The following is a 26,959-nucleotide window of genomic DNA, read 5'->3' as shown; positions in this document are numbered from 1 at the left end:
TTTTATGCACATTTGTTACTTATGTAAACATTGTTTTATGCTCATTATACATGACATATCGTTCTGATGATGCAGCTCTGTAAATCTGAGCACATGAAAAGGTTATCCTTTATACAATGAACATAACAGGTAAATATGGAGCTGCAATTTTGAACACTTGATAAGTATTGGATACGATTGGTATCATCAGATTTGAGTTGTGCTCAGAAACAACAAACTATTTTGTTCTTGGGATCACAGTTGAGTCTATTACCGATTCGTAACTGAGCACATGAATGCCTTTCCTTGGAATTTTCACAAGTCTGTAGTGTATAGATCCTCTCTGGAGAATGCTAGAGAGGCGAGACCACGTGTAGTTATGTGAGTGGCACGTAGTATCTATTGTAGCGATTATTGTTTACTTATTTGGTTCTTTTTGAACTGCTAAACATGAATATATTGTAAATTGAAATGAAATTATGTCAGTTTATGCTATAAATGAATATAGAATCTATTATTGTATGAATGTTATATGAAGCATGTATAACCAAACAAGAGTAAAATATGTACTTATCTAATAGGAATAGAATAATGTAACGTAAATTAAATCTGACAAAATGTACTAAAACCAAATGTGGAGAGAATATTTTACAGACAACAACGTATATGAGCGACTACAATGGCATATCAGCAAATGAATAGGATAAGTGCATTTTGTAATTATATTTGTGGTTTATTATGTTATGTGTACAGTATGTGGACAGAACACTTTATGTAATGCAACTTTACGTAATGCAACTGTATGAAACATGCTCAAAAACAAAGCGCAAAACATACTACACCTGGCTGCAAAGTGTTAAGTGTATGTGCGTTAAAACTGTACATGGGCGTGGATGTGATAAACTAAAAATGGCAATACTTCATGCAACATGAATTTTCTGTGTTCGGCAACATCGTAAAAGCAGCAAGAAACTCATCTTGTCGACAGTTGTCAGATGTATGGCTGGTCTCCCCACTGAATAAGGCAGAGCAACGAGTGGAAATATATTCCTCGGGTCGCTGATATGGAAACCAGTTGTCATCGCATCGAAGATTTCACAAAGGATCACATCGCTGAGCACGAGCTTCACGAATTTGTGCAGTGAAAGCCACTGTAAACGGACGTCACAGACACTCTGGCTTCGTTCTGGACATCTGAGAGCGAACTGTGACGATAACGGACGTTGGGCTGTGTGCGCGTACTTTCCAAGCTAAACACTGCGCAGATGCTGACCGACAGTTATCAGACTATATGGTTACAGCATGTACTTTGTTAGGAGAGAAAACTTACATATGTATGTGTTAAAAGAAGGTGACATGCCCATATAAATTGATAACCATTCAGGATAACCGAAAATAAACGCTGTGCCCATAGCAGCCATGATTATCAAACCACAAAAAGGGAAATAAGTTCAGACCCTGTGGACCTCCATATGACGTCAGTGAATCATATTATTTTTCGTTCTTTTCTTATATATAAGCTATATCTAAACTGAATGAGTTATAGACACCGCCAAAGATATATTAACGAGTTGTTTTCTGGCAAGGATAATGTTTTGATACATCGTTAAATATCTGTAAGAAACAAAGTAAGAAACAAGCTGTTCAGTTTATTATTTCATGTATCTTTACCCTTTTGTTTTGGGAAGTGATAGCGTATGGACATATGCTTGGATCTGTCGTACCAGCTTCGTTGAGAATTTGTATTTTAACCATTCATTAAAGGTATTATAAGAAGTTATTAGAAAAGGAATATTTATTTGCACAGTTATAAGGTCAACTCTCATCTGTTCATCATTTCACTCTGTGCCGAGATCCTGCAACAACAGGTTTTGGTGCAGACAAGAATAGTTTATATAGTATCTGGAGGAGCGTTCCTGCATTGACAATGTCACAATCAAGACTAATCACCAAGGAATGAATGTGCTTCGTGTGAAAGATCGGCAGTTTCAATGGCTGCGGTGATTATTCGGTACAACTGGAAGAATCAGTATGTAATGTAAACTATGTTTATTGACTTTGAATTTAATGTTATTAAAGTTCTGTTGATATTGGAAGTAGTCACATTTCAACCAAGATTGTGCACAGATTCATAAATTACCATCAAAAAATTTTTCAATTATTCTTTCTAACCCATTTTTCTAATTATTTAAGGAATTAATAATCCATTCCCATTTCCACATCCCTGTTCAGACTTCATGATGAATGTCCACAATTTTCCACACAGGCTCTAACTGTTCTTCTCCCATTTCGAACAACATACTATTGTGAAATGGGATTTTCAGCATATGTTGCTACAAAGAAACAATACTGCAATAGACTGGATGCTGAACCTGGCATGCAACTCCCTTCTATCTTAGGTAAAATAGTTGGTCAGAAATTAAAAACAACTATAGACCTTACATTAAAGGAAACAGTTTTATCTTTGTTGGTTTTTCTGTACACTGTAAAAGTCAGTAGTGTATAATGTATACATTTTTGTATGATTTTCGTTAAATGATTATAATTAAAGAATGAACATAAACCAGGTTTCGCTTATTTTAGGGCTCGGTAAAATATTTAATAATTAATACTCTACCCTGTGCAATCTTCTTCATCTCCCAGTACTTACTGCTTAGTGTATTCATCTCTTGGTCTCCCTCTACGATTTTTACCCTCCATGCTGCCCTCCAGGGCTAAATTTGTGATCCCTTGTGGCATAACTTGATGCCAACCGGTCCCTTCTTCTTGTCAAGTTATGCCACAAACTCCTCTTCTCCCCAATTCTATTCAATACCTCCTCATTATTTATGTGATCTACCCATCTAATCTTCAGCATTCTTCTGTAGCACCACATTTCGAAAGCTTCTATTCTCTTCTTTTCCAAACTATTTATCGTCCATGTTTCACTTCCATACATGGCTACACTCCATACAAATACTTTCAGAAACGACTTCCTGACACTTAAATCTATACTCGATGTTAACAAATTTCTCTTTTTCAGGAACGCTTTTCTTGCCATTGCCAGTCTACATTTTATATTCTCTCTACTTCGACCATCATCAGTTATTTTGCTCCCCAAATAGCAAAACTCCTTTACTACTTTAAGTGTCTCATTTCCTAATCTAATTCCCTCAACATCACCCGACTGAATCTGACTACATTCCATTATCCTCATTTTGCTTTTGTTGATGTTCATCTTGTATCCTCCTTTCGAGACACTGTCCATTCCGTTCAACTGCTCTTCCAAGTCCTTTGCTGTCTCTGACAGAATTACAATGTCATCGGCGAACCTCAAGGTTTTTATTTCTTCTCCATGGATTTTAATACCTACTCCGAATTTTTCTTTTGTTTCCTTTACTGCTTGCTCAATATACAGATTGAATAATATCAGAGAGAGGCTACAACCCTGTCTTACTCCCTTCCCAACCACTGCTTCCCTTTCATGCCCCTCAACTCTTATAACTGCCATCTGGTTTCTGTACAAATTGTAAATAGCCTTTCGCTCCCTGTATTTTACCCCTGCCACCTTTAGAATTTGAAAGAGAGTATTCCAGTAAACATTGTCAAAAGCTTACTCTAAGTCTACAAATGCTAGAAATCTTTCTTCTAAGGTGAGTCGTAAGGTCAGTATTGCCTCACGTGTTCTGATATTTCTACGGAATCCAAACTGATCTTTCCTGAGGTCGGCTTCTACCAGTTTTTCCATTCGTCTGTAAAGAATTCGCGTTAGTATTTTGCAGCTGTGACTTATTAAACTGATAGTTCAGTAATTTTCACATCTGTCAACACGTGCTTTCTTTGGAATTGAAATTATTATATGCTTCTTGAAGTCTGAGGGTATTTCGCCTGTTTCATACATCTTGCTCACCAGATGAGAGAGTTTTGTGAGGACTGGTTCTCCCAAGGCCGTCAGTAGTTCTAATGGAATGTTGTCTACTCCAGGGGCCTTGTTTTGACTCAGGTCTTTCAGTGCTCTGTCAAACTCTTCACGCAGTACTGTATCTCCCATTTCATCTTCATCAACATCCTCTTCCATTTCCATAATATTGTCCTCAAGAACATCGCCCTGTATAGACCCTCTATATACTCCTTCCACTTTTCTGCTCTCCCTTCTTTGCTTAGAACTGGGTTTCCATCTGAGCTCTTGATATTCATACAAGTGGTTCTCTTTCCTCCAAAGGTCTCTTTAATTTTCCTGTAGGCAGTATCCATCTTACCCCTAGTGAGATAAGCCTCTACATCCTTAGATTTGTCCTCTAGCCATCCCTGCTTAGCCATTTTGCACTTCCTGTCGATCTCATCTTTGAGATGTTTGTATTCCTTTTTGCCTGCTTCATTTACTGCATTTTTGTATTCCTTTTTGCCTGCTTCATTTACTGCATTTTTGTATTCTGTCATTTCATCAATTAAATTCAGTATCTCTTCTGTTATGCAAGGATTTCTACTAGCCCTCGTCTTTTTACCTACTTGATCCTATGCTGCCTTCACTACTTCATCTCTCAAAGCTACCCATTCTTCTTCTACTGTATTTCTTTCCCCCATTCCTGTCAATTGTTCCCTTATGCTCTCCCTGAAATTCTGTACAAGCTCTGGTTTAGTCAGTTTATCCAGGTCCCATCTCCTTAAATTCCCACCTTTTTGCAGTTTCTCCAGTTTTAATCTACAGTTCACAACAAATAGATTGTGGTCAGAGTCCACATCTGCCCCTGGAAATGTCTTACAATTTAAAACCTGGCTCCTAAATCTCTGTCTTACCATTATATACTCTATCTGAAACCTTCTATAATCTCCAGGATTCTTCCATGTATACAACCTTCTTTTATGATTCTTGAACCAAGTGTTAGCTATGATTAAGTTATGCTCTGAGCAAAATTCTACCAGGCAGCTTCCTCTTTCATTTCTTAGCCCCAATCCATATTCACCTACTACGTTTCCTTATCTTCCTTTTCCTACTGTCGAATTCCAGTCAACCATGACTGTTAAATTTTCGTCTCCCTTCACTACCTGAATAATTTCTTTTATCTCATCATACATTTCATCAATTTCTTCGTCATCTGCAGAGCTAGTTGGCATATAAACTTGTAGGCGTGGGATTCGTATCTATCTCTGCCACAATAACGCGTTCACTATGCTGTTTGTAGTAGCTTACCCGCACTCCTATTTTTTATTCATTATTTAGCCTATTCCTGCTCTACCCCTATTTGATTTTGTATTTATAACCCTGCATTCACCTGACCAAAAGTCTTGTTGCTCCTGCCACCGAACTTCACTAATTCCCACTTAATCTAACTTTAACCTATCCATTTCCCTTTTCTAACCTACCTGCCCGATTAAGGGATCTGTTATTCCACGCTCCAGTCCGTAGAACGCCAGTTTTCTTTCTCCTGATAACAACGTCCTCCTGAGTATTCCCCACCCGGAGTTCCAAATGGGGGACTATTTTACCTCCAGAATATTTTACCCAAGAGGACGCCATCATCATTTAATCATACAGTAAAGCTATAGGTATTTAAATGGACTGCCTTTGCATCTCTAGCATTATTACCGTATCTGAACCTAATATATAATGCTGTCTGGAAGAACCGTCGATTCACTCTTTAAGTCAGGCATGAGTCCTTAAAATGAGTTCGTTACAATGTCTTTCGGTTGAACGCTCGGTTTGGTTGTGGTGACAGACTGATCTGAAACTCGAGGACTAGGTTAGGCAGGAAGGAGAAAATTTGGTTGTGAGTTGGAAGCCAACGAATACGAATACCAACACAATCTAACATAACAGTCGCGATACTCACTGCTGTAAAACTTGTTACTGTTTAACAGCTGGAGCTACACTAGCGCTCCAAGCGGCGAGAAAGAAGAACGTCAGATGCATTGTAAGCATAATGTTTGTTTCACATCTCTTTCCTACCTGATTTACGAAATATCTGAATGATCTTTTTGCCTCCAAGACTTGTACTCTTAGAACATCTATGTCTTCTGGTATTACAATACCAGAAGACATAGATGTTCTAAGAGTTATTCTACACTACTGGCCATTGAAGTTGCTACACCAAGAAGCAATGCAGATGATAAATAGGCATTCATTGGCCAAATATATTATACTAGAACTGACATGTGATTACATTTTCACCCAATTTGGGTGCATAGTTCCTGAGAAATCAGTACCCAGAACAACCACCTCTGTCATAATAACGGCCTTGATACGCCTGGGCATTGATTCAAACAGAGCTTGGATGGCGTGTACAGGTAAGGCTGCCCATTCAGCTTCAACACGATACCACAGTTCATCAAGAGTAGTGACTGGTGAATAGTGATGAGCCAGTTGCTCGTCCTCCATTGACCAGACTTTTCAAATGGCGAGAGATCTGGAGAATGTGCTGGCCACGGCAGCAGTCGAACATTTTCTGTATCCAGAAAGGCCCGTACAGGACCTGCAACATGCGGTCGTGCATTATCCTGCTGAAATGTAGGGTTTTGCAGGGATCGAATGAATGGTAGAGCCACGGGTCGTAACACATCTGAAATGTAACGTCCACTGTTCACAGTGCCATCAATGTGAAGAAGAGGTGACCGAGACGAGTAACGAATGGCAGCCCATACCATCACGCCGGATGATACGCCAGTATGGCAATGACGAATACACGCTTCTAATGTGCGTTCACCACGATGTCGCCAAACATGGATGTGACCATCATGATGCTGTGAACACAACCTGGATTCATCGGTAAAAATGACGTTTTGCCATTCGTGCACCCAGGTTCGTCGTTGAGTACACCATTGCAGGAGCTCCTGTCTGTGATGCAGCGTCAAGGGTAACTGCAGCCATGGTCTCCGGGCTGATAGTCCATGCTGCTGCAAACGTCGTCGAACTCTTTGTGCAGATGGTTATTGGCTTGCAAAGGTCCCATCTGTTGACTCAGGGATCGAGACGTGGCTGCACGATCCGTTACAGCCATGCGGATAAGATGCCTGTCATCTCGACTGCTAATGATACGAGGCCGTTGGGATCCAGCACGGCATTCCGTATTACCATCCTGAACCCACCAATTCCACATTCTGCTAACAGTCATTGGACCTTGACCAAAGCGAGCAGCAATGTCGCGATACTATAAACCGCAATCGCGATACTCTACAATCCGACCGTTATCAAAGTCGGAAACGTGATGGTACGCATTTCTCCTCCTTACACGAGGCATCAAAACAACGTTTCACCAGGCAACGCTTGTCAACTGCTGTTTGTGTATGAGAAATCGGTTGGAAACTTTCGTGATGTCAGCACGTTGTAGGTGTCGCCACCGGCACCAACCTTGTGTGAATGCTCTGAAAGGCTAATCGTTTGCATATCACAGCATCTTCTCCCTGTCGGTTAAATTCCATGTCTGTAGCACGTCATCTTCATGGTGTAGCAGTTTTAATGGCCAGTAGTGTACAATAAGCGCAAGTAGAGGTAAAAATCATGAGTCCAATGGCAAGCTACAACACATTCGTGAAGAAACACTTGTGACGTTGGATAGAACTGCAGCTTACCACGTTGATATCAAAGGAATATCAACTTGCAGATTCACACTTAAGATGCACAGACGTGTATTACACGCGCAAACAAAGTTGAAACTCGGCGCGGTGGCTGATGGGAGCGACCGTAAAGGCATTTCCCACTTACAGTCGCTCCCATCAGCCACCCTGCCGAGTGTCAACTTTGTTTGTGCGAGTAATATCTCTATTTGCAAAAGGGATCGGCACCTCATTTGTTGTTGCCACAAGTACGATCTTCATATTTATATTATTATAAGTGGGACAAGCAACTGCCAGATAGGGGAGAAATATGCTGTGCATGTAAACCACAAGTCCTCAAAGCCAATAACAATGTCAGAAGTGCTGTCATATGTTAAAAGTGGCCGTAGAGACTTTTTTTATCCAATGACATACCTTCTAGTTTGTCAGTATTAGAGAAATGGTATACCTTCTGCTCTAAAGGTGGAATATGTTGTCACTCATCCAATATTTTATTCGTATAACTTCCACATACCTCTGTAATGTATGCACTGATGGAAACATAAAACAACATGACAATCCCAGTATGTCTGAATTCTGTAATATAATAAATTAGGAGTAAACACCTTGGTTTCATCCTTCCACCTTGCAGGACGTTTCTGCTTCAATGGTATGCTAATCTAAATAATTTTGAAAAATCTGCCTCGATTGCATAAACTACCTGGTGTTTACCTAGGTTTCAGCATGGGTAACCAAGCCTTCTTCAGAACAAATATAAAACAGCTTGCCTAAATAGGCATAGTCAAAGGCTAAAATCAACCCCTATAGCAGCAAGGCCACATAAAATTATATTTTTACTGATACACGGTACATATGTACCAAGTCAATAATATTACTTATCTCAACCCTGTGTGTACTGCCTCGCCCCAGCCAACATATCATGGTCACAGGCTCTCCACCGAACTGAGGCACTGCAGGCTGCTCACATGCACGGCTATCGAAATCACTGCACATGCGCTTGGCCAGGAAACGCTGAAACCTAGGTAAACACCAGGTAGGGTATGCAATCGAGGCGGATTTTTCATAATTATTTCGATACTTACGATTGCTGACGCGCTTCAATGCTGAAAGTTCTTAAATTCTTACCAGCATGCTAATCTGCTTAACAACAAGTCAAGGCCATCCTTTCTTTAAATATCGGAATCCTATAATCTTCAAAATCTGTTTGTTGTTCTTCACTTGATCCTTCTGATACAGTTTCTGTTACTGCCTGTACTTAGTTAGAATGACAGGCACTTTCCTTGTCCCGTAACACTTTATCACGATCTCTAGCGATCTGCACACGCTTTTGCAAGACACGAATAACTACACTTAATCTAACCACTTCATCGTGAAAGCAGGTCTCTGTTGACGATTCAGATAAACCTGGGACTGGAGAGTTGTTCTGGTTGCTTCTGTGCCGCAGGAATGTTTTACAGCTTTAGACGGATTGTCGAAAATTTGTGGCAGTTTCCTCATCATCGTCAGTTCAGGTGGCTAATTAGGAATGTCAAACAGTGTGGGTACTACATTCCACACGAGTTTATTACTGTCTGCATTCATGAACTGGTGTAGCGAACAAAACTTAACATTATTATCAAGGTAAATTAGGGTATTTTTTCATAAGATCTTCTTGTCTGCTATTCACTAGCCATTTTCTGCTCCTAAAACGAAACATTAATCATTAATACACATGTAGTTTGCAAGAGAATCCTGGCGATACACTTTAGTAACATTACGTTATATACCTCTCACGGTCTATAGGAAACCTAAAAAAGACGAAACCAAAATAAACAACTACTATTCCCTTTCGCTTTCACAATCGCGCCGCACTCAACCGTGTTACTTACTGGCCGCTTGGCACGCTGCTTACGCCGTAGGCAACAAAACTGAGGCGAAGTGTCGCGACTGTTATGTTAGACTGTGGTTTTGGTGACTTAATGACTTTTCCAAGTCCACTTTTTGACATTCGTGCCATAATTTAATCGGTCGATTTCAGCCGAACGCCAGTTGGATTGTACTCAGTTTAGTTGCGCGTGAACCTGGCCGTAAATAGGTATATCTTTCTTGTGACTTAACCCACCTTTGACAGCTAGAGAGCCTTCAGTCTTTCAATCAGTGTGTTCGGTTGGATGGAGTGGAGATGTGGAAGTTGCGTGTGTATGTGATTTTTAAATGGAAACTTCGACAAAATCATGCATTGTAAACATTTTGGTTTAAAACGGACCGAAGACGATGAAAACATCGTGTATTTAAGGATTATACTTCACAATGTTGATTGTCGCTCTTAATCTGGAAGAAATCCGGTGTGCAACAAGTAAAATAATTTTTCCTTTCTTTGCACTTAATGTTTGAGAAGGGTAAGAGTTTACACTGAAACCTACAGTATGGATGGTATTGTGGAATACCTAAAAAGCCCAAGCTTGGTAGCCAAAATTCAGTTGTATTTTGGCGTGTTTCCGAAGAAAGTACTCCATGACAAGTGCGAATTAAACGGACTGACGAAGTCACTTAGCACCTTGCAATCAAAAAGTGCCTGTAATATTCATAATAGAGTGGGAAACCAATGTTCTGGTGTTGTTAGTAACGGCCGCTCTGATTCAGAAGGCCTAATAGGTACAGAAAGTAAACAAGACTGTCCGGAAACAGACGTGGATGATGAAACAGTTTCTTCGGAATCTGAAACCGAAGCTAGTGATTATGTCGTTACTAAATTGTTCTGGCATTATTTGTTCATTGTTGGGACGGCATTAGGTGACGAAATATTTTATGCCTCCTTTATTCCCTTTTGGTTTTGGAACATTGATGGTGCTGTCGGGAGACGAGTTGTTTTAGTGTGGGCAATTATAATGTACATTGGTGAGTGTTTCGGGCATAATAATATGCATGTTATAGAAAATGTGTACATTCGTTTGATACATCCTAATTTTCAGGCCAAAGTATTAAGGATGTTGTTCGCTGGCCTCGTCCATCATACCCGGCCATCAGATTGCAAAAAAAGTGGGCACAAGAATATGGAATGCCATCGACTCACGCAATGGTTGGTGTTTCCATACCATTTTCTGTTATCCTGTACACAATGAACCGGTATCAGGTACGATTGACGTACTTCAGGCAAGTACTGTAGGCTAATTAAATTTGAAGCGATAATTTACAACATATACTTTTCTTTCCAGTATTCAGTCGCTCTAGGACTCATAGTTGCTGTCGTCTGGTGTACAGTTATATGTGTTAGCCGGCTGTACTTGGGAATGCACTCCGTTCTAGTAAGAGACTATTACACTTTATTTCAGACTCTTTTTGTGAGTTAAATATTAACAAAAATAAACTGGGAAGTTCTCTCAGCAACATCTCACAGCACTATATTCCTATTTCAGGATATTGTTGTCGGTCTTATGTTAGCCATAGCCTTGATGTTTCCCGTAGTTCCCATTGTGGACACTTTAGACCATTATCTTCTTACAAATAAATGGTCGCCAGGATTTGTCATGCTGGTGTCCATATTGGTGATGGTGTTTTATCCAAGCAGTGACAGATGGACACCAACTCGGTAAGTGCATAACAAATGTTTAATACGTAGACACACATCAGCCATATAACTTAAATCATTCTTATTGGAGTCTGATCAGTTTTTTTCATATTGAAAAGTTTGGCTGCCTTGTTATTTAAATATAGTGTGTTATATTTTGATTTATGAATAACATCCAAACCTAATAAAGTCCTGTATGTTCTCTGCAGTATTAAAAAAAAAAAAAAAAAAAATAATTCAGAAAATGATGGCCTGGCTTTCGCACTCTTGAGTTCTTTGGTGGCATTCATCATTATATAGTAATTTCTCTTTAATGCTAAACTCCTAACACATAAGCACAGTTGAGTTTTGTGTGCAAGTGAAATTGTCAGATTGCCAGTACCTTTATATGTATTATGCCTTTGTTAGTAGGAGCCGTATCTCTAAAGAAGCTACAGCTCGTGCATAATAGTTGTAAAACAAAGCTTAGTGCTATAGACAGAGATAGTTAATTATGTCTTAGGCTGTCCAAATGATGATGGTGAAGCACTAGACTGCTGTGGTAGGATCTTATCAAAAGATATCGGCATTAGGGAAGTGTCGGATTCCACCTGTCTGCTCTGACCCATATCATCGTCAGTACGGCAGAAGTGCCTACTTCCAGCATATACAAAATTGACATTGTCACTGCATACAAATGCTAACAATCATAAAAACTACCCAAGAATGTCTCGCTCCAACAGTAAAATGAAACTGACGGGGCAGCTGCGGGAAATAGAGGGTTTAGGGTGGGGCAATCTAAATGTATGACAGTACAAAACATCACACCATCCCAAAACAAGTATTATAAAAAAATCCCAACTTATGACATAACAGTACAGCCCCAAAACCAACAGGAATTGTACACTTCACTCAACCTATACAGCTCAAAAAAACCAATATCTGCATTTCTGAAAACTGGAATTGGATGTCCATTAGACCAGTATAGCTTAAATGAAGCCCTCATTGGCAAAAAACCAACACCCTCAACTGTGTAAAGTGGAATCGGACATTTCCCTTGACCTATGTAGCTCAAATGCAGTTTTCCCTACCTACTGACAAAAAAAACCCTACAAACTTCATCCACCTATGTAACACAAAACACCATCAAAACTGCCATAGTCACTAGATCAATTAAAACACAACAGAAATTCTGTAACTATAAATGTCACAGTTACCATAGACAGAAAAAAAAAACACACACACACACATACACACACACCAGAGGCCACTATCAAATACAACAACCCGACTAATCAAAATCACTGCACCATAGTGCAGTCACACACCACCATTAATCAAAGCAGGTGGGTGGAATCAGAGGCTTCCAATGACCCCAGATATCTCTTAAAACAAAAATAAATTCTCATTGTATCTTAAGGGTTTCAGTGTTGGGAAAGTTAGTGCCCAAACATTTGTGGATCAAAAAAGAGCTGAAATTGGGGGTATCAAAGTGAAGCAGAGTGTTGCAAAGGAAGCCCTGGAAGTACTGTCCAAGTTTAATTCTTGCACAAGTGCAGAGATGTGAGACTGTGGCATTGAGAAACAGCTGAAATCACTAAAATTGAACAAGGCACCAGAGCCTGATGGAGTCCTTGTGAGATTGTGTGCAGAATTTGCAACTGGGTTACAGCCTCACTTGATTGTAATATACTACTTTGGGAGGGAACAGGTACCCAGTTGCAGTTATGTGTACTGCAGTGCAGTCTAAAAAAGGCTGCACTAGTATCCAGTCAAATCTTGATTGATTTCAAATTCATAAATAGCCTGGCAACTTCCTTTAAATGTTCACAAATGTAAAACTAGACGCTTCACAAAGTACAGAAATGTAGCCTAATGTTCTGAGAGTGTAGTGAATGAGTCACAGTTGGAATTGTGCAAATACGTGGGTCTGCTGATTTGTGGGGAAGTGAAAGCTAATAATCACAGTAGGTTGTCACAGGTGGCAGACTTCAGTTCATTGGTAATGGAAATACAGTAAGCCAATATTGACTCCTTACAGACCATTGGTCAACTGTTGTAGACTAGTTCTCTGGTTTGTCAGATGTATACTAGACAGGAATTAGATAATACATTGAAAACACAAAAAGGACAGGATGAATAGTTGCTGCTTGGTTTGACTCATAAGGGACCATCACAGAAATCCTGAAAAACCTGAATCCCCTGTGTATCACTCCCTCAGGGAACACAAGGACACCAAGCGTGGTGGCGCAGTGGTTAGCACACTAGACTCGCATTCAGGAGGACAGTGGTTCAATCCCGCGTCTGCCCATCCTGATTTAGGTTTTTCTGTTATTTCCCTAAATCTTTCCAGGCAAATGTCAGGACGGTTCCATCAAAAGGGCACAGCCGACTTCCTTCCCCATCCTTCCCTAATCCGATGAGACCAATAACCTCGCTGTTTGGTCTTTTCCCCCCCCCCCAAGCAACCCAACCACAAGGACAAAATTAGACTAATTGCTGTGTTCACAGAGGTGTTTCAGCAGTCATTCTATTTGCACTCCATATGTGAATGGAACAGGAAGAAACCCTTACATGCACTTTATAGTGGTTTGCAGTGGGTGTAAATCTTTTGTTCTGGATGCATTCACAGGTTTCCATTTTAATGTGCGGTATTGAGTTCGCTTTGCAAGATAGTAATAACTTAGTCCGGTTTTACACACTTTAGCTGCTTGCATTGTAGAGTCTGTTTCATAAAATGTGATGCACAGAGGAATAAAGCACACAGTGAAAACAAATTACATTAGTTGTGGTACCAGCCACAAGTACCATCCACAGCAGACTGTTGTAACCAGCATTTCTAGCAGTCTGATAACAGTGAACAGAAGGCTCAACCAACCACATTCTCTGGTTGTGAGTACGGTAGGTTTCCTCTAAATAATTAGCGGTCAACCTTTTTATTCTGATCTAAGTATGTGCAGCACTTATATTTGACTTGCTTCCCATGTGTCAGAGTAAAATAGCTATAGTGTTTTTGTTTTCAAGCCACAGACAGAATTTTTCCCTAGCGGTCTGTATATGTTGTCTGGCAGAGGATGTGACTAATGTTGCTACTGACCAGTATGGCAGTATGACATATTATCATGCGTATTTTTACTATTGAAGTATCAACACGCCTGGTGAGCAGTGGTCATTTTTGGGTCGGAATGCTAATGTTTTAATACCTACAAAGATATTAAAAAACGTGAGAGTATAAGACTATGGCACCACTATCCAGTGGTCACTTCAATTTGACCACTGACAAACAATGTACGATGTTGGGCTCTTCGAAGAGCCAACTGGTAGTTGTGTACCTTTGCTTCCATCTTTGTCTCCTCTGTCACACTGCATTGATGAGATTGTGGGGATATCTCTGTGATCACTCACACCTCATTTCCGTGAGCCCATTCTGCAGCCAGCTGGTTCTGTAGAGGACCAGAACCATCGCAACAGCTATTCGTTATCATTGGAGGGCCTGGAAACATCTTAAATGGCTTCTTTACAGACAATCATCATCACCTTCAAGTTCGTTAGTGTTAAGGCTAATTATTAAATTAATTGCAGTAAGAAGAAAGGCTGGTAGCACTATGCCTCTCCTTGGGAACATATCTCTCTTCATCACAGGTATGGGCAAAGCTCTGTATTCTGATGGGTCTCTAAAGATTAATTGTCCCATGTTGCCTCTTTCACGGTGATACATCTACTGACGTGTAAATTTTTGCCAAACATCTTACAACCCATTTTGCAACTGCACTGGTGTCCTCTTCTTACACACCTGTCTTTCACACACATAAGAACACCAACTTGAAGACTCCACCGAATCATTGTTGTCAGCTGTATTTGACTTAGATATTTTTCATCCACAATGGTGAGATAGTATCATTGTTCCAGTCTTTAAACTATGCAGAAACCCAGCGTCCATAGACAGCCGATGACTGATTAGCCTCACCGACGTGCTCTGCAATCTGTTTGAAACGGTGGTAACTGGGCCCTTGCCGACAGAAGTGCACGACACATGTCTTTGTGGTTGAAAACTGGAAGCCGTGGGTTAGAGACCACGACTGCGCCTTGTGTATGGCTCCCTGGAGGCACCGCTCAGCAACAACAGTACTGGAGCAGCAGTACGAAATGCAGAAGTCGACTGCTTACAGAGAAGGTGAAACGGAGGGCCGGACAGCTGCTGCTAGGCCGTTAATGGCCACTAAAAATAGACACACACTCAATACAGAGCCCTGCAGGAGTCCATTCTCCTGGATATGGATGGAACTATGAGAGTCACCAACTTGGACACAGCAAGTACAGGGTGGCAGGAAGTTTTGGCTAAAAACGGGGAGTGGTCTCTAGAGACCCCACTCATACAGTGTGGCAAAGATATGATGTCACCAAATCGTGTCGTATGCTTTATGCAACTCAAAAAAAAACGGCAATCTGGTGGTGTTGCTGTCTGGAAACGGCTGTTTGGATGGCATACTCGATGGACACAAGGTTATCAGTAGTAGAGGGCGGAAGCCGTCCTGACATGGAGACAGCGAGCCACGTGACTCCAAGACCCAACCCAACCGCCGACATACCATACGTTCCAGCAGCTTACAAAGAATGTTGGTGAGGCTGATGGGCCAATAGCTATCCACATCAAGCGGGTTTTTACCGGGTTTGAGCACCGGAATGATGGTGCTCTCCCGCCATTGCGATGGAAAGACACCATCCCACCAGAGCCGGTTGAAGATGACAAGATGATGTCACTTGTAGTCAGATGAGAAATGTTTAATCATCTGGCTGTGGATGTGATCAGGCCCAGGAGCTGTGTCGGGGCAATGTGCAAGGGCACTGAGGAGCTCCAGTTCTGTAAATGGGGAGTTATAGGATTCACTGCAGCATGTAGTGAATGAGAGGACCCATTCCAGCCGCCGTTTGAGTGTGCGAAAAGTTGGGGGGTAATTCTCCGACGCAGGGTCTCCAGCAAAGTGCTCAGCAATCGCATTTGTGTCGGTACATAACTCGCCATTTATGGTAACACCGGGGATGGCTGTTGGGGCCTGGTACCCAAAAAGACGTTTGATCTTTGCCCAGACTTGGGAAGGTGACGTGTGGCACCCAATGGTGGAGACGTATCTCTCCCAACACTCCTCCTTCCATTGTTTGATAAGGTAGCAAACACGGGCACGGAGCCGTTTAAAGGCTATGAGGTGCTCCAGGGAAGGGTGTCGCTGTAGAGCTGGCCGACACTCCTTAATTGCTTCAGCAACTTCCAGCGACCACCAAGGGACTGCCTTAAGCCTCGGGCACCCTAAAGAGCGAAGGATCACGTTTCCTGCCACAGAAGCGATTGTGCTAGTCACTTGCTCAACCATCACATCAATGTTACCGTGTGGGAGAGATTCAGCGGTGACAGTAGAGGTGAAAGTTTACCACTCCATCTTGTTCAAAGCCCATCTGGGTAGGTGTCAGTGTGCCTGATGTTGGGGCAGTGACAGGAAGAGGGGGAAGTGGTCACTACCACACAGATTGTCATGTGTCCTCCAGTGGATAGATGGGAGAAGTCCTGGGTTGCAAATTGATAAATCAATGGCAGAGTCACTACCATGAGCCACACTGAAATGTGTGGCAGCCCCAGTATTTAAGAAGCAGATGTCGAATTGCGACAGTAAAGTTTTGACATCTCTGCCTCGGCCAGTAAGCGTGGTACCACCCCACAAGGGGTTATTGGCATTAAAATCTCTCAGAAGTAGGAAAGGTTTAGGGAGTTGATCAAATAGTGCAGCTAATACATTCAGGGGTACTGCACCATCTGAGGAAAGATATACACTGCAGACAGTTATTTCCTGCGTCGTCCTTATTCTGACAGCCACAACTTCAAGAGGGGTTTGAAGGGGCACACGTTCACTACAGGCAGAGTTTAGGACATAAACGCAAACACCACCTGACACTCGATTATAGTCGCTACGGTTCCTGTGATATCCCTTATAGCTGCGGAGAGCAGGGGTCCGCCTTGCTGGGAACCAGTTTTTCTGGAGGGCAATGCAGATAGCAGGTACAAAGCTTAACAGATGCCATAGCTCAGCCAGGCGGTGGAAAAAACAACCGCTGTTCCACTGGAGGATGACATGATTGTGAGACTGGGAAGGCATGGAACATTCTGTGAGGCAGTTTACGCCTCAGTCACCTGCTGCCACTGATTTATTGCCTGATCAGTGTATATCCATTGTGTCTGAGGGTCTGGCGAGATCTAGGTCCTCAGTGGACGCCAAAATCTCCACCCCATCCTCAGCTGCAGAGCTTGTAGGTAGCGGTGGCGTGGGTGCCACTGCAATTTCCTTGGTCTTAGGGGTTTTCTTTTTGGATTTCTCTCGCTGCTTCTTGGGTTTCCCTGGCTGGGAGGACTTCACTGGCTCAGTCTCCGGGACTGAGGATGAGCATGAAGCCCTACAACCAGCTGCTTTCGGGCTCTTCAGCCACTGGAGGGGGTCGTCTTTCCCACTAGAAGAAACCTGGGAAGGGAGTGACCCAAGGGACCCCTTCCTAGCGAGAGTAGCCGAAGAAGACTTACACTTCTCCGGCTTAGAATTGGGGACGGATGTCCCCAATGGTTGGGGTGTGTTGCTCCTGAAGTACATGGTGCAGGAGTAACAGGGAGGGAAATGACCCCCCCTTCCCCAGTTCCGCCATCAAGGGGGCAGGTGTAGTCTTCCAGCTCTGAGAGGTGACCTGTGTTGGCGGAGCTGATTATGCCAGAACTGTTGGAGTGGCGGTGTAAGACAATGTCATACGCACAGGATGCAGGAGTTCAAATTTTCTCTTAGCCTCAGTGTAGGTCCGTCGGTCCAGGGTCTTGTACGCCATGATTTTTCTTTTTTTCTGGAGAATCCTGCAGTCAGGCGAGCAAGGCGAATGGTGCTCTCTGCAGTTGACACAGATGGGAGTTGGGGAACATGGAGTATTGGGATGTGATGGGTGTCCGCAATCTCGGCATGTGACGCTGGAAATACAGCAGGAAGACATATGGCCGAACTTCCAGCACTTAAAGCACCGCGTCGGGGGAGGGATATAGGGCTTTACATCATACTGGTAGACCATCACCTTGACCTTCTCGGGCAATTTATCACCCTCAAAGGCCAAGATCAACGCACCGGTGGCAACCTGATTATCCTTCGGAACCCCATGGACATGCTGGATGAAATGTACACCTCGCCGCTCTATATTGGCGTGCAGCTCATCGTCAGACTGCAAAAATGGTCTCTCTGAAATATGATACCCTGGACCAAATTTAAGCTCTTCTGTGGCGTGATCGTTACAGAAACATTCCCCAGCTTGTCACAAGCGAGTAACGCCCGTGAATGGGCGGAAGACGCTGTTTTTATAAAGACTGACCCAGATTTCATTTTGGACAAGCCCTCCACCTCCCCGAACTTGTCCTCTAAATGCTCAACAAAAAACTGAGGCTTCATCGTCATGAAAGATTCCCCATCAGCTCTCGAACATACAAGGTACCAGAGCGAATAAGATCCGCTGCCATCCTTAGCCTGACGTTCCTCCTGTGGTGTGGCCAGGGACGGGAATGATTTGGGGTCATACTCCTGTGCGTTGAATTGAGCTCGTGTTCGCTTAGAGACTGCTGGTGTTTCATCAATAGCGAGAGATGATGAACTACGCTTCATCGCGTGTCATCCGCCCTGATGCCACCCGCTTCAACTAGGGGCCCTCCTCACGGGTGCCACCCAGCCGCTGCAAAGGCCACCTGGCAGGATGGCCATTGCCAGGAGTCCTGATGCCCCAGGGTGATGGGCATCTACCCCTTGGCATACGTGGAGAGTTAACGGTGCAGGCATCAGCAGAGTGATCCCTGTGTGGTCACAGGCCTACAACCAACAGGGTACATGGCGGCCCCACCACAACTGACTGGCTACCGTGCTGGATATCAGGTGCAAAGAAGTCCACGGTCATCGTCGATGCAGAAATCGACACTGCATAGTGCATGGTGGAAAATGCACCCAGGAAAGTGTTCTCGCCAAAGAGATGGAGAATAGGCATGACTGCAATGCGATGACGAGAAAGTGGGCTAAAGATCTCAATGCACGAAGGACACGATGCACCTTGTAAGGTGCCCTTCCCCAATTAGCTCGCCCTTCAGGAACATTTTGAAGAATGGAGGTCAAACCCTACAGGGGACCATCACATAAAGGCTGAAAAATGATCAGTTGGAGACCACCTGTCCGGTAAGCCGTACTGGTAATGAGACAAAAGGTCCTGAGATTCAAGGACTCAAATACCTTGGAGCCAAATCAGTTAACACCTGGAGGAGATAGTGGTGTTATGGGCAACTGAAGTGTTGAAGCAATCGGTTATGGGCGGAATTGGGGCCAGGAGGTGAATCACGGGAAGAAAAGATGGCCAGAAGAAGCTCCCATTCAGTAAAAAGCTCATTGTAGGATTTCACCTCACAAGGGGTAAAACATAAGTGGGAAGCTTCAGCCCATTGTTTCCAGAGGAAGTGGAAGGCAGATGAGTAAGAGGGTTACACCGATGCTTTTGTAAAATACGTTGCGTGGTGTTCCACAAGAACTGATGGATCTGGCCATCTGGAAGGGCAGAATGGAAGACTGCTGCTGACAGCCTTGGAGGGTATGGAGTGTAGCCTGCATCTGTGACAAAGGGACAGAAGAACCTACAGAGGAGACAAAGAGTTCCCAATACACCTGTTTGCTCTATTTTATTAAGTAATGGGCTTTGGTGCAAAGGTGTTTAAAGGTAATAAGACTGGTGTAGGACGGGTGCCAGTTACGATGTTGTAAGGTGTGACGATCATGGGTAACGGTGGCAATGGCATGCTCCACCAAGGAAGTGGCAGATGGTGAACTGGGCCTGTGAAGTGGGGAATGGCAATGCCAGCATTGTGAATTATCTTACTGGACACATCACGGATAACTTCATCAATACAACCTGCCAAAGAAGGTGGAAGGTATATGGAGGTCAATGAGCATGATGGATGGCCCAGTGGGGTAACATGGTCAAAAGGAAGCATGAAGGGAACTCGAGGGTCAACGAATAGTGGTCACTAATTCATCGCATGCAGCCAGGGTAAGGAAGGAAGAAGGGGAGGGGAAGAGTGAGAGATCAATGACAGAAAAGTGCCTTATGAAACAGTAAAATGAATAGGGAAACCATCATTAGAAAGGCATAGGTCGTGGTCCGCAAGAAAGTGGCAAGTGAGGAGCCCCCCAATTAGATGAAGAAGCACTGCCCCACAAAGGTTGATGGGCATTAAAATCTCCAAGGGAGAGGAAAGGAGGGGGGAGCTTTTGGAGGAGGACAGGTAGGGCAGCTGATGTAGATGTCCTGCCAGGAGGGAGACAGAGATTGCAGACTGTGTCGGCAGAGTCCAAGTGGAATCCCTATACTAACAATATCCGTATGGAGTAATGTGCAAACACCACCAGAAGCTCTCAAAGGGCTGACCCAGTTCTGACAACAAGCAAGACACCCAAGAAGGGTCACTGAGTGAGCCATCAGCAAAATGAGATTCTTGGAGAATGAGAAGTTGCCGAGTAAAGGCAATAAGGGATTGCAACTCTAAGAGGTGATAGTAGTATCCATTACAGTTCCACTGAATAATCACAGGTTGCAGCCAATCATGACACTGGTTCACCATCTGTCACAAATGATGATGGGGTGACATCCATAAATAAGATGTCAGACTCAGATTGCGAAGGCAGAGATGGCATCTCTGGTGGCACTGAGGAGAGCCTTGTCCTGGGATTTACGTTTCTTCTACTTCTTTCATAGGCTGAGGAGGGCAGGGCACAAACGGACAGCAGGCTTCTGCAAGCTCCAGAATCTAAAGAGAGCAGGCGACTTTGGGGCGCACAGACTGTATCCACAGCAAACAAAGGCTTTGTGGGTATGAATGTGTCCCCAGTCCATCCTAATGCAGACCAGGAAGCAGGGAAAGTGTTTCACCCAAGCTAGTGAGCCTGGCCCTCCTCCCAGGGTTCAGCCTGGGAAGGGAAGGCTGAAGGATCAACAGTCAATGATCCGTTACCAGTAGGAGAGAGAGTTGTAGGAGAACAGCCAGATTTTTTGAGCTTGTTATGCTTCATGCACAGAGCATCTGCCCCAATATCAGCCACTCGATTCAGGAGCTCTTACCGTGGTCTCCACCCAGCTACGGCAAGCTTTGTACTTATTCATAGCTTGTAATAATTGCTAATTGCACGTGAGGCATAAATGGTACATTCCACACATTACGCAACAAGCTGTATCTGTTACGTATTCTCGCCGACATTGAGTCGTATCAGTTTTCTTAACTTGAAAGATTTATAAAGGTAGTTATTTTCCCTTTCCGTTTTTAGCGATAGGTATCTTAAAGTTCGTAAAGGAAATATTAATTATTTTCCCAGCTAGTAAACAGTTATGTGAAACCAGCAATTTTAACTATACATTGCTTTCAATTCCCTCAAACAATTCGCTGTTAGATAGTAAAAACTGTTTGAAAACTCTTATAGGTAAAGCTGAAAATAGTCACTTTAACTTCATGCTATGTTATTTTCTTTTAACTATCACTGGTTCTATATTTCTCTATCCAGTCTACAAAGCACTGCTTGGTATTCTTTATTTAATTTCAGTTTGTAGGGGAAGACTTTATCTTATGTGAAATGAAGTTTCCGTCTTATATCTGCATCTGCGTGGCGGAGGGTATATCCCAATGTACCAGTTATTAGGGTTTCGTCCCATTCCATTCATGTCTGCAGCGCTAGAAGAATGTTTGTTTGAATGCCTCTGTGTGTACAGTAATTATTCTAATCTTATCCATATTGGTCTTAGCTGTGTAGTTCACTTTCATAAATGATCGGGCACACAGTTTAAATGAATCTGGTATATGTTGTTAAACACTTCTTTTTACTTACAAATTACATAAGCAATCACCTACAGAGCTTATTCAGATTAGAGTTGGTCTAATACTGAACAGAACCGGACAAAACAGTGTATAATGATTTTCCTTGGCTTATGGTATATACATGAAAGAATCTAAAATAGGAAGCTATAGCTTTCTAAACTTTGCAGTTTTTGCCTGTTTTCTTCCCCTTTGTATTACATTTATATTGAAAATTTCCAAATATTTTCTCAAAAGAACCAACTAACCTAAGCTTTATTTAACTTACAAAAAAATGAGTGAGTGGTTACAGTATGTTCCACCCTAGGAGCAAAAGTCATTGAAGACCACTGAGAAACCCACTTTTGGAAAGTCACTTGTTTCAGCAATGAAGCTATCTGTTCTGAAGACCAGTGTAACGTTAAGCCATAGACTGTTACTGAAAACACAAAAACATATACCTTGACAAACAATTTTTTATCTGTGCTACAGAGCACACAATCATAGATGACTAGAATGTAACTGTCAGTGAGAGTAGAATGTAATGTTAACAAAAGTAACATTTCCTTGTCAAGCAGACAAAAAGAAGAAATCATTTTGCACCTGATTACAGTCTCACTTCTGTGTCCAAAGACAACTCATGGTATAAAGAATAGCAAGAAATCTCTCAGATCCATATAACTAACAATCAATATAACCTCGATTTTATCTGAGGGATCTGATAACTGTTATACACATAGTATGGATGTCAACTTCCTCTTGAGGGAACCACCAAATGCTTAAAGTAAAGGCTGAGGAGAGAACCTGTTACATCATGCCCTCAGAATAAATCCTCCTCCCAGGGGGCTTGCAGTTCTTTTGTGAGTTCATGCATGGTGCACCTGAGGCCCAAGCTGTTGTGGCCTATTCTTCCTTCCTGGTCTCCATTTCCTTCACTGTGCCCCTGCCTTCCCATCCTCACTCCTTCCCACCTGCCCCCTCCTTCCCCTCTCTTGGTGTTCTGATTTCTGCAACCTGGCTATCTGCCTGGTTCCCCCTTGGGGTCTAACTTCCACTTCTAAATTTTCTGTCTTTAGTGTGAGCCGTTTGAGGAAGAACTCCCTCTCTGGTGTCTATGGAGTGGATTCCTCCCCCCCCCCCTTCCCCTTCCTTCCCCTGTTCCTTCCCAGCCGTAGCCCCCTTCTGTCTCACTAGGTCACAAATATGTGTAGCCAGTCCATGGGGTGTGGCTGATATGTACCCATCTGGCTGAGTTCCATGACAACACAGGGATCACACAAGATACCTGATTTGTTGCACCTCCCCATGTAGACCATTCTGGAGCATTGGGAGTCCCGGCAATTGCTGCCATGCCAGATGGCCCTCGCTGTGGCTGGATGGCTCCCATGGGGAGAGCCCCTGATTGGAGAGGGTGGTATCAGGGTGGATGCTTGGTGCATGATGCATATCAAGCTGCAAGAATCTGGCCATTCTCAAATGGCTGTCTTTTCAAGTGGTAAAGGATCATTGACTGGTGCTTCATACGACTCTGCCATCTGCTATCTGCCCTCTCCACGGGAGGGTGGGGAGATGGACTGTTCCGGTCCCTGGGATAGCATCTGGAGGTGTCTGCACTTTGGTTTGCATCAATGTTATTAGTGACTGCATCCCCCTTTGTACCGCCCTGGAAGTACCCACATTGGGCATTCCGCAGAGCCAGTTCCTTTATATGCGTCTGCTGTGCACTTCTGTACCTCCCTTGGATTGCATTGATGCGGTTGTGCAAGATGTATCTGACACTATTCTTCACGCTGCTGGCACTGCTGTCACCCTATCCACAGGTCCCCCTCATTGTCGACCGAAACCATGGTGGACTGAGGACATAGCAGTCACTATCCAGAACCGCTGACAGACACAACAATTTAAATGACATCTTTCACAGACTAATCTTATCACTTTTAAGCATCTCCATGCTAAGTCTCGCTACCTTATTGAGCAGAGTAAAAAGGAATATTGGGAGTGCTACGTTTCCTCCCTGGGGACGTATGCCACTTCATCATAGGTTTCATCCAGACTCTGTAGCCATCTGGCCTGCCAGCGACAATTAACTGTCCAGGGTCTTCTCGTACAGCATGCTCTTTGTACTGATCCATTAGTCCTTACTGAACGCTTGGCAGCAGCATTGGTGTCCCCTCCTGTTCTGCTACCTTTCTCCGGCAGCATCGACGAGTTGAAACTCCCCTATCTTTCAGTCCTCACCAAGCTGAAGCCTACAATGAACCCTCCACTGAATGGGAATTCTTGCAGGCTTTTACCTCTTCACATGACTCAGCCCCAGGCTCAGATTCCATCCACAACCAGATGATCCAACACTTGGATGTTACCCAGAGGCAACATTTACTTAGGGTCTTCAACCGCATTTGGCTCATTGGGTGTCTTCCCCTCGTAATGGTGAGACAGCATAGGGATACAGAGCAACATCTCTTGACAGCTACTGACTGATTAGCCTCACCGACTTACTTTGTAAACTGCGTGAGAAGATGGTTAGCTTCTCATTATGTTGGGTACTTGAATCTCGGGGCCTGTTGTCTCCATATCAGTGTGGCTTCCAGGAAGGACAATCTACAATGGACCATTTTCTTACTTTGGAAACAGAAATCTGATGGGCCTTTGTAAACTCTGATACCTTGTCCCAGTCTTCTTTGACCTACCTAAGGTATATGACATGGCTTGGTGCCATCACATTTTTGTTACCATCCATGACTGGGCCTTTCATGGCTCCCTTCACATTTTTAATCTTCCAGGTTAGAGTTGGCACTTCACTTCCAGGAAAACAGTATCCCACAGGATTCTGTATTAAGTGGCACTTTCACCATCAGTGAGCTTGTAACTTCTGTTGGACCTCTGATTACCCCAGCATTGTATGATGACAGATTTTTGCATCTGGTGCAGCTCTCACTTGGTGGCATCTGCTGAACGCCAGCTCCAAGGCACCATCTGGCAGCCCTCTGTGTGGGCAATTTCCCATGGCTTCCAGTTTTCTCCCTGAAACCCCCAGTACACCCTAATTAATGCTCTCTGTCTCTTGGTCTCTTAGACGATTGCCATTTGATTTCCTGACCATCCCTTGTACCCCTTCCTCTTTGCAAACAAGGGATGTCTCCTTCCTGATACCTGCCCATGGGTAGGATTGCTGGTTGGAATGCGTCTCACTTCCCTCTGTCGGGATCTCCATTTCCAGTTGCTGGAATGTGCTCCATATATTTCCTCCCACCCATGGATGTTGCCTAGATTAGGACCAACCTATTCCAGTATTCTAATGTCGCTGTTACCCCTATGATATTTAAGTGCCTTGTATATTCCGTCCTCGAAGAGTTCCAGGGTGGTACCATCTTCTACACTGATGGTGCTAAACTATAGGAAAGACAGGATATGCTGTTACATCTCCTGCTGGCATGGAACACCAATTACAGCCAGGGTCGTGTAGTGTGTTCACAGCAGAGTTGCTAGCCACTAACAGAAGCCTCAATTTTGTTGCTCAGCCCTCCCTTCACAGTGTTTTAATATGTACCAACTCTGTGAGCAGCCTGCAGGTTATAGACCAATGCTGCTCGCGTCACCCTTTGGTCTGTGCTATCCGTGACCTCTCTGCCCTTAGCTGTGCCGCCTGCTCAGTTGTCTTTCTCTGGGTCTCAAGTCATGTGGGCATCCCAGGGAATGAAGTGGCTGACCATTTGGCTAGAGGTGCAGAAACTTGTGCCCCATTTCCTTTCATGATTCCAGGTGCACATATAGGGATACAAATTAAATCTCACTTTGCACAAAAGTGGAATGACATCTGGTGTGCTACTGCTCTTAGTAGTAAACTCCGCACAATTGAGGTGACTACTGCAGGTTGGCACTCATCCTTCCACTCATCTCAGAAGGAGCTCACTGTCTTATGCCATCTATGCATCAGTCATATGGATGCACTCATTGTTTTCTCTTGTGTAACAAGCCACACTCACAATGTGACTGTGGAGTCAGACTCACGGTATCCCATATATTGGTGAAATGTCCCCTTCTTTTGGCACTTCGTACTAAGTACAGCATTCCAGATTTCTTGTCTTTAATATTAGCAGACAATTCACAGATGGTTGAACTGCTCTTCAGTTTCCTATGTGAAAGTGGTTTTTATTTTCAGTTAAAAGGTTTTGCGTTACTCCTGGAGCAGAGCAGGATGGTTATGGTTGGGGCTTCTGTTCCAGTTTTCTGGGTGTAGGACCCATGACACTCCCCCTTGCAAAGACTGCTCATTTATCCTTCTGTTTTCCAGTTTTTAGATTTGACCTACCCTTTTATGCCTTCTACTGTTAGTGTTTTTAGCTTCCTCGATTTAGAGATTGACCTTTGTGACTGGATCTGCCCTCTGTTTGCAGACATGTCTATCTTATGCAAGTAATTTTTTAATCGCAGGACCGATGACCTTGCCATTTAGATCCGTGACCCCTCCTCGATCAATCAGAATAAATCCAGTTGTATAGGCATTTCCAGTGGTGTCAGGTTATCTATGGATGTTGAAACAGTATGGTGACCTCAGAAACGTTTGTAAGTGGACTGAACAGTTTAAACTGGGCAAGTGTGTATTTGTGTGATATTCAGAGCACAGGGTGACTAGTTGAAGTCAGGATTTCTGTGCAACCAAATCCCACGCATTGCCTTATTAGTACAGTGGACATACAAAAATTCTGATACTTACAGATTTATGTAATTGTAGTGGTGGAATGGGCAGTCACTTATGAAAAATGTTAGATGGGTTCTAAGACAGTTGAACAAAGTTAACAAATACCTCAGTATTTGCATTTGTTTTGTACTTGGACAGTGGTTTTTAATGGAAGGTAATCCCTTTTTAGACCTGTTATAACATACAATGAGACTTGGTCGTCAATGTACACTGAACCCAAATGCCAAATCTTGAATGGAGACATCAGTATTCACCCACTAAGAAAAAAATTAAATATTAACCATATACCTGTAAAGTATTTTAAGTCCTTTCAAATTTTTTTTGTGATTATTTAGAA

The 26,959-nt window shown here is 43.2% G+C and overlaps 1 protein-coding gene across 1 annotated transcript in view; it reads left to right on the top strand.

Moving 5' to 3' along the window:
• Window positions 1-9,598: 9,598 nt before the first annotated feature.
• LOC126092183 (sphingosine-1-phosphate phosphatase 2-like) overlaps window positions 9,599-26,959 on the top strand; it is a 28,554-nt gene continuing 11,193 nt past the window's right edge. Inside the window, exons 1-4 of the mRNA XM_049907659.1 lie at window positions 9,599-10,386; window positions 10,461-10,621; window positions 10,704-10,793; window positions 10,905-11,077. Coding sequence (XP_049763616.1) covers window positions 9,915-10,386; window positions 10,461-10,621; window positions 10,704-10,793; window positions 10,905-11,077 — 896 coding nt within the window. The 5' untranslated portion in view covers window positions 9,599-9,914. The remainder of the gene's footprint in view (window positions 10,387-10,460; window positions 10,622-10,703; window positions 10,794-10,904; window positions 11,078-26,959) is intronic.

The sequence above is a fragment of the Schistocerca cancellata genome, chromosome 7, assembly GCF_023864275.1.
Source record: "Schistocerca cancellata isolate TAMUIC-IGC-003103 chromosome 7, iqSchCanc2.1, whole genome shotgun sequence".
NCBI classification, from domain to species: domain Eukaryota; kingdom Metazoa; phylum Arthropoda; class Insecta; order Orthoptera; family Acrididae; genus Schistocerca; species Schistocerca cancellata.
This window is presented reverse-complemented; position numbering and strand designations above follow the sequence as displayed.